The sequence below is a fragment of the Diabrotica virgifera genome, chromosome 8, assembly GCF_917563875.1.
Source record: "Diabrotica virgifera virgifera chromosome 8, PGI_DIABVI_V3a".
NCBI lineage: Eukaryota > Metazoa > Arthropoda > Insecta > Coleoptera > Chrysomelidae > Diabrotica > Diabrotica virgifera.
In genome coordinates, this window is record NC_065450.1 from 222,355,904 (window position 1) to 222,364,604 (window position 8,701).

The 8,701-nt window shown below is 31.6% G+C and overlaps 1 protein-coding gene across 1 annotated transcript; it reads right to left on the minus strand.

Moving 5' to 3' along the window:
* Window positions 1–2,394: 2,394 nt before the first annotated feature.
* Window positions 2,395–8,075, minus strand: LOC114341927 (peptidyl-tRNA hydrolase ICT1, mitochondrial). Its single transcript, XM_050657448.1, has 3 exons — window positions 7,832–8,075; window positions 3,206–3,391; window positions 2,395–2,677 (listed from the first exon to the last, which is right to left on the minus strand). The coding sequence occupies exons 1-3, from the start codon at window positions 7,991–7,993 to the stop codon at window positions 2,417–2,419; spliced, it is 609 nt and encodes a 202-aa protein (XP_050513405.1). The 5' UTR covers window positions 7,994–8,075; the 3' UTR covers window positions 2,395–2,416.
* Between the last annotated feature and the right edge of the window lie 626 nt (window positions 8,076–8,701).

An 8,701-nucleotide genomic window follows, 5' to 3' on the forward strand; every position in this document is an offset into this window, starting at 1 on the left:
TGAGGTGTTTATTTATTTTTCTGTGATTTTTTAAAAGTGGCAACAATGCGCTGAAAATGAATTGATTTGGACTTTTAAAGGACAAAGGACCCCACAGAAACCTTATGGGAAATGGCTCTCTGTCAAATGCTATGAAACTTTGGGTTCTGGTAGTCCTTGATGTGCAGAACAAAAGACTCTGATATATGCCTCTGAAGTTACAGGTACAGTGAGGACATTTGAGTTGGAATAAATTCATTTTCTCGAGAATGGGCGATTCTGGAGATAAATTACGAATCAGGTCGGTTTTTATTTTTAAATTATAATTTTTTGACATATATATCATACTAGTGACGTCATCCATCTGGGCGTGATGACGCAATCGATGTTTTTTTTTAAATAAGAACAGGGGTCGTGTGATAGCTCATTTGAAAGGTTATTCAATTCTCTATTCACTAATATAAACATTAACAATTATTTATACAGGGTGCCCAAAAAAATTTTTTGAATTAAATTAATTAAGACAAAAAGAAGAATGTAAATAATTTATTTAATTTGAAATACATTTTACTGTTGTCTGAAAACAGGAAAAAATGTTTATTCGACAAATAATGATTGTTTTCGCTTAAATTCAATATTAAAGCTACCGCCCACCTGCCTCTTAGCAGTTTGAACATTTAATTTAAGCGAAAATCAATGTTTAGTTTTCAAATTAACATTTTTTCTGTTTTCTGACAGCAGTAAAATGTATTTCGAATTAAATAAATTATATACATTCTTCTTTTTGTCTCAATCAATTTAATTAAAAAAAATTTTTGGGCACCCTGTATAAATAATTATGTTAATGTTTATATTAGTGAATAGAAAATTGTATAACCTTTCAAATGAGTTATCACACGACCCCTACTCTTGTTTAAAAAAATCATCGATTACGTCATCACGCCCAGATGGATGACGTCACTAGTATGATATATATGACAAAAAATTATAATTTAGAAATAAAAATCGACCTGATTCGTCATTTATCTCCAGAGTCGTCCATTCTCGAGAAATGAATTTATTTCAACTCAAACGTCCTCAATATACCTATAACTTCAGCGGCTTATATCTTAAAACCATGATTTTTTGGAGCTACGCGCCCATCGAGTCTTTTGTTCTACACATCAAGGACTACCAGAACCCAAAGTTTCAGAGCATTTGGCAGAGCCATTTCCCATAAGGTTTCTGCAGGGTCCTCTCGCGGGAAGTAGTGAAAAGGCTGTATTTATTTTACTACGATTTTTGTAAAAGTGTTAACAATGAGCTGAAGCTAAATTGATTTGAACCTGATTTTAAAAGAACAATTTTGCAAGTAGTGTACTACTAAACGGAGAGCAATATGTCACGTAAAAAGCGGCCACCAACTTATCTACAAACGAAATGAAAATCAAGCAGTAGGTGACGTAGGCTTATTTATTAATAAGAAGTGATATCCAGGATCACACAGCTATGTCAAAAAGAATCGATAGACATCCAAATTAACCAATTTTAAACGTGTAAAATTATTCAGACCTATGCCCCATCATCAGGTGACAAAGATCTGGAAATTGTATGAAGAAAGTAATGAAGCAATGATGGCAAACAAAGCAAGGTATGTAATATTAATGGGTGATTTTAATCCAAAATCAGAAAAGAAGAATGTCAGATAGCCTAGCGGTCTGAGGCGCTCGACCGACAAATCTAGAATATATATGCGATCAAGGTTCGAGCCCTGGCAGGTGAATAGAAAAATAAAGACCAACGTCATAGTCTAATATTTTAAAGAATCTAGGGTTGGTCTGGAGAAAGCTGCTGTCTGATTGGCCTATGGAAGAACGCTACCTACGGCAAGGGCTTGCAACTCGGTGATACTCATCAATAGATCCCCACCGGAAGGGCGTTGACGCCTAAAAACGGTGTATATATGTATATGGAAAAGAAGAAAACCAAAATGAAATTTTAATAGGATTTAAAAATTTTCATTAATTATATTAATTTTTAAAATCAGATTAATATGCTGCTACATATTTTCCACATTGCTGTATGTATGGTATCACGAACTGAACCCTTATAGAGATACTAATTAAAAATTTGGGGGCCTTTGAGATGTGGATCTACTGACTAATATTGTCGATAAGTTGGATTTATTGAATAAGAAATTAAAGTTACAATAATTCGGCCTTGTAATGGGCCACCCAGAGAGGTATTACCTTCTACACCTTATAATACAGGGCAAGATTTTCAGAAGAAGAGGCCTAGTTTGAAAAGAACATCTTGGCTCTGAAATATCAAGATATATCTTCTAATCCGTTTTGACCTGCCCTAACAAAGTTATTATTGGTAATATGATCGCCAACATTCAATAATTGGACAGGATACTGAAAGAAAAAGAAGAAGTATCTGTAAAATACTTTATTCACTAAACTACAATATTAGAATCATTTCTATAATGTTTCACTTGGGACTTTTCTCTCTTAACCATTAGCCTTTCTTTGGCTGCTCGTTCTAATCTTCGTCTAGCCCTCTCTTGACTCTCTACACTAGGCTCTGCTGGAACCATCAATGCCCCTCTAACAGCCTTCCTAATTTTTTCCAAACAATCAGCTAAATTTAACTGTTGAGATCTTGTAATATCTGATCTGAAGATTAGGTATCCTTCTTTGGTTAATTGGGTACTAAACTGAAATGAATACATATTGGTTATCTCTTGTAATTTTAAAACAAAAATTACTTTGCCTTTTTGTTTCACACGATATAATTGAAATATTTTACCTTTAGTATTACCAACGAATATAAACTCATATAGAAGGATTCTTTACAGTAACTTTTCAGCAAAGCATTTGAGTGTATCACTGTGATACACAACTTCTATTTAGCGTTCTCCATCTCCACCTCGACCACAACATCCCTCATCCACAAATTGAAGGTTTCATACCTTTTTCAGATTTAAATCTATAAATTTAACGATTTAATATATTAAAAATAAAGATATTATTGGAAAAAAACTGCAAATCAATGGCATTGAAATGTTATTAGGCCTGGAGTTAAATCGCTCCATTCATATTCCTTTCCCACTTTCCACCAAGCCTAACAATAGTTTACATCAATGTCACATAGATAGCTGATGTGACAATTTTTCTCATTAGAAAGAGGCTTCTATATGCGTCTATATTAGTTGGTATTACACAAGAAAACAGCCTTACTTTACCTTTTCAGCAATTTTTTGTTTAGTTTTCTCATTCAACCATTTAGCGGACTGCAAATGAAATCGTATGTCCACTTTAGTATTTACTTTGTTTACATTTTGTCCCCCGGGACCACTGCTTCTACTATAAGTAATATCTAATTCTTCCATAGGAATATATCCAGTAAATTCATTTGTACTGCTTGGAGGCTAAAAAACACTTTGGAATAAAATATCTGAGAGTATCAATTATTTGTCAAGCATAGTCATAGCAAGAAGAAAGATGGACCTGGTCCAATTGTTTACAGCATTGGAAGCAACAGGAAAAAGAATGGGGCTACACGCTAATATTAACAGAACTAAGTACATGAAGGTGTCAATAATCGAGTAGCGAAACCTGAAGATCTAATGGTTGGAACATATATCTAGGATCATAAAACAACCAAAGTAATACAGTAACTACACAAATTAACAGACATAACGATGGCTTAGTGTGAAAACCTCTTATCTCATTAAATTACAATTTTACAGGAGAGGCAAAAACTGATATTCTACATAATATAACCTAAAAACAAAAACTACCGTTACATATTTTTAATTTGAGCACATTGAGTCTAATATCCGATATTGGCCCAGAGCTGAAAGTGTTAAATGTTAAAAAACACGTAAATATCCTTGCAGTATATAGAACCTTTGCCCAAGTAACTATGATAACCTCGTATATCTTTATATATGTACGTGTTTTTCATCTGAAATGAGGTTGTGTTTATGATTATTTACGAGGTTTTCATTTTTCATAGCTTATTGCACACCTCCAAATACAAGGTTGATACGGTACAAATCTTTTGATTTAAGGTTCATAAAATGTTTCTATATGCCGGATTTGTTGTTCACAAAAAACATTTCTCTAAGTCAAATCTCTCAAAAAAACTGAAGCTATTTCCTTGTGGCATTTTTATGATTAATTATTTATATGGGAAATAAGCCACAATTAAAATGAAAAAAATAATTTTATTAACGTTTCGACGCCCAAATCGGGTGCCGTTGTCAAAATACAAAATATTACTAAAATAAACTAAAGTGTTGTTGCTAAGCAAAAAAATTCTTCTAATAATTTATTTAATCTCACTCATTTATATTGGCAATTCAGACATATATTATACATTTTAAAGTAGAAGACTTTAAAATGATATTGCCAATATTTATGAGTTGCGTTCCTGGTATTTTTTTATATTATATTGCGTTCCAAATTCCTCGGTAGAATGCAGTAGGATGTGGTTACCCATACTGAAAGAGGAAGTCAATAGAAAGAAAATACCAAGATTAGTAAGTCAATAATATCGAGCTAGTACATATTTTATATTTAGTATTACTTATATATCTAGTATTATTAATATTATTTATAATTTAAACATGTTACAAGTCAGAATTTGGTATTATTTTTTGAGAGTAAATTAATGTAAGACCAAATACTTACGATGTCGGGATAGTATCACAGGGTTTTTCCTGGTTTTCCCTTGTGATTTACTATGAAGTCTCTAACGCGAGAATTTTACTGTCGTTGCATTTGGTTGTCTTTTTAAAGACATATCACATGCTATAATTTTTTATGACGGATATTCTTGAGTTGGGGTTAATTTCATGTAATCGAATGAACTATCTTTCAGTAAGTCGTCCCAGGAACGCAACTCATAAATATTGGCAATATCATTTTAAAGTCTTCTACTTTAAAATGTATAATATATGTCTGAATTGCCAATATAAATGAGTGAGATTAAATAAATTATTAGAAGAATTTTTTTGCTTAGCAACAACACTTTAGTTTATTTTAGTAATATTTTGTATTTTGACAACGGCACCCGATTTGGGCGTCGAAACGTTAATAAAATTATTTTTTTCATTTTAATTGTGGCTTATTTCCCATATAAATAATTAATCTCAAAAAAACACTCCAAATTAAGTACCAAATTCTTGGTTATAATATACGTGGTATTTACACTAAATCAAGAGAGCAATTGATATACGTGGTTTCTTTTTTCGGCTGTAGAAAATAGTCTGGTGTATTTGGATTTTTTCTAACAGTTGTAAGTCGTGAGATACAAGGTTTTATTTTTTTGAAGTTATACTTCTTTACGGGCGTAATGACGGTGAAATTTTATATGGGAAAACCTAGCGACCGGGCGCATGCGCATTATAACTTTGTTCTGATTGGATGTTCAAATGACATGACAAAAATTATCCAATATGGCAGCTGTGGCACAGCTGTGGGACTGCGTTTGGTTATAATGTATGCTTGTTGCGTTTTAAAATTTGTAGGAAGAGAAACAACAAACAAAAAGTTAGTTAATGGTTATACTGCCTTTTTAAATAGTTTTCATATTATATTTTTGGACTTATTTACATAGAAGAGATGATTGTTTCATGCCAATGTGAAAGCTCATCAAACTGTGCCTAGTATGAGTGCCGCAGATCTCGCTTATTCAAAGCTAAATAATCTTTCACTGGTAAGTGTTTTATAAATAGTTGATCAAATTTTGTTATGATATTTGAACATAGCCACTTTGCACGACGCAAGTGATTGCGAAATTTATTAGTCGTTATACGGGCTCCGATACCTACCTTGAACCTACCAAAATACATAAGTAGTATGTAATACTTTTATTTACATAATTTATATTTATATTTACATAATATATTGTCTTCTTACTCTATGTTTTGTTGTATTTTTTCAATTCTAAATCATTTCAATTCAAAATCAAAATAATTTAATTTACATAAGTTAAAAATGTCAAAAGGTTAATCTGTTTAGTTAGATGATCTTCGCACATAATGACAAGCTGTCTCTGTGGCGCAGTTTTAATGCGAGAGAATCCCAATACAACGCAAATACCAGCGGCGTGGTAAGTTGGTTCGAATCCCAATAGAAACTTTTATTTTTTTATTTTTTTTTTTATACATTTTATGATTGTAAGTATATTTATTATATAATTTTATTTTCAGAAAATACGTATTTAGTTAAAAAATTTTCCGACAATTAATGTTCAGAAATCATTTGTGGCATTTTTAGTGTGTTTGTGTGTGTTTTATTTTTTTATTATTTTAATTTTTGGCACTGTTTTAATAAAAATGTTTGAGAAGTAGTAAGTATAAATTAATTTAATATTTAAATAAAACATAAATAAAAAGTATATTAATTTCGTTTATAATCATATAATAGAAGTATAACTTCTTACGTGCGTACAAAGTACACACACATTCTTTTTTATTTTATTTTATTTATTTAACGGAAAATCTCCTTTTTACAATATAAAGATATATAGACATTTTTAACACTAACCTACTAACAAGTAAATATATCACAATAACATATTACCTACATAAAATATATAAAATACAAAAATTACATAAATACTCCCTCAGTTGGTTCCTAACAAATAAATATATCACAATAACATATTACATTAAATACTCCCTCAGTTGGTTCTTAAACCTGGTTTGACTAACTCCCAGCAGATCTGTAGTTTTATTAATTTCATTACCCAGTCTATGAAATCTAGGTATAGGACTATTATATCCGTAGTTGGTATAATGAAAACTAATTGAGAATAATGGTTTATCTCTAATATTTATAGTGTTTAGTTTAAAGTTGATTAGCTCCAACAAATCCGGGCAAGTTATATTACCCTCCAAGATTTTATGAAGAAATAAAAGATCATTAATAATTAAAGTTTTTTCAATAGACAACAACTTTAAATGATTATTTATTCTCTGATAAGAAAATTGATGCATATGTAATCTCAACCGACAAGTTCTCAAAAACCTATTCTCGATTCCTGGTGGTTTTCAAACTAAAACCACCAAAATGTCATTTTCGAAAAAAAAATGAGATACTAGGTTTTCACACTAAGCTTTTCACATAATATATCTAGCCAATAGGGCTTTTCATCGATTGTCATTTGTTTCGAGCTTCAGTCATGTGTCACATAATATTAATATATCTACACCATACGTCTTTGGTTTGTATCATTGGTATATGCCAATAACGTATGACGTAGATATATTAATATTATGTGACACATGACAGAGGCTCGCAAACAAATGACTGTGAATGAAAAGCCCTATAGAGCATACTTTGGATTAAAGAAACTTTTGACATCAAACACAGTCACAAAAAGAATAAAAATATTGATATACAGAACTCTAATCAAGCCCATACTCACTGACACATCAGAAATGTGGACAATTACAAAAAGTGATGAAGAACGTTTAGGCTGTTTCAAAGGTGAAATCCTAAGAAAATGGCTTAGATGCTATAAGTTTGAGCTTTACCGCCTTTATAGTGAGCCTAATATTTGTAGGTCCATCAAAATAAACAGGCTGCGGTGTCTTGGCCACTTAGAGAGAGAATGAATGAGATGGAGCCATCTAAACACATTTACAACCAAAGACTGGATGGAGTGAGAAGAGGCAAGCTCAGAGCAAGGTAAGTATCAGGTGGAAGACGACTTGAGTGTTAAGAGTACGAAATTGGAAAACCAAGGCAAAGGCTAGGAAGGAATGGCAGCTGATTCTAGATCAGGCCAAGACTCACTATGGGTTTTTTTTAGAGCCAATGAATTTGACTAATTATTTGTATATTTATGTACTCACTTGAGGGGTTGTTATTTTCAAGGTACTGTTTGGATATAAATGTTCCAGTGAGAGCGCACTTTTGTACGAAGTTACTGGTCTATACACTTGAGTCGACTGAAATAAATTGTAAATCTTGACATGTTGTATAAGTTCGATAGTGCCCCTTTTAAAAATATTCATTTTTTGTGATTAATGATTTAATTTAATTCTAAATTCTATAAATTTAGGTTATGTATTGTGAATTCTTCTTTTTTACAACTCAAATAGTACTTTCTAAATCTTGACCCACTATTTTGTGGTGTGTAATATGGGTTGCCTATATGAACTTGAATCGGCGAAATGGGCATAAATAATAAAGTTTTGCTGATTTAACCCATTGACTTTAACCACTTTAAAAATTCACATTGTAAGTTGTAAGGCATGAATGAATCAAATATGTAGTACTTTTTTTGTAGATGTATTTAAAAATTAAACTGAAAATTTATTACCATAAAGAGTGACCTGTAGGTACCGTAGGTAGCTATGACTGTGGCTATGCTTGACTTAAAACAATTAGATATAAAAATCACAAATTTTAGTAAGTTTTGGAAAGTATCATAAATACAAATACTGATGTTGAAACGTATTAAAATACCAAGTACCTATTTAAATACTAAAAATCAGAGGTGTAACCAGGATGATCCTAAGGGGGGTTACATATACTTGAAGGTCTCTGGGGGGTATGGAATAATAATAGTGTTAAGCGTATAGAGCTCAAAGTACATCCAAAAGGGGGGGTTATAACCCCCAAAACCACCCCAGGTTACGCCTATGCTAAAAATGTACCCAAGCTTTTGGGTAATTTTTATAATTTTTAATATGCTGGATTTTGGCTGTGCTTTTGTTTTT

Bases quoted from the DNA above. Each gene is read 5' to 3' on its own strand.
- LOC114341927 (XM_050657448.1), bottom strand. From the start codon at position 7,993: ATGAATATTTTTAAAAGGGGCACTATCGAACTTATACAACATGTCAAG. The intron at 3,392-7,831 runs GTGAGTACATAA...AGTGTTTTTTAG, and splicing joins TGAAAATAACAACCCCTCAA to CCTCCAAGCAGTACAAATGA. The intron at 2,678-3,205 runs GTAAAGTAAGGC...TATTCATTTCAG, and splicing joins AACAAAAAATTGCTGAAAAG to TTTAGTACCCAATTAACCAA.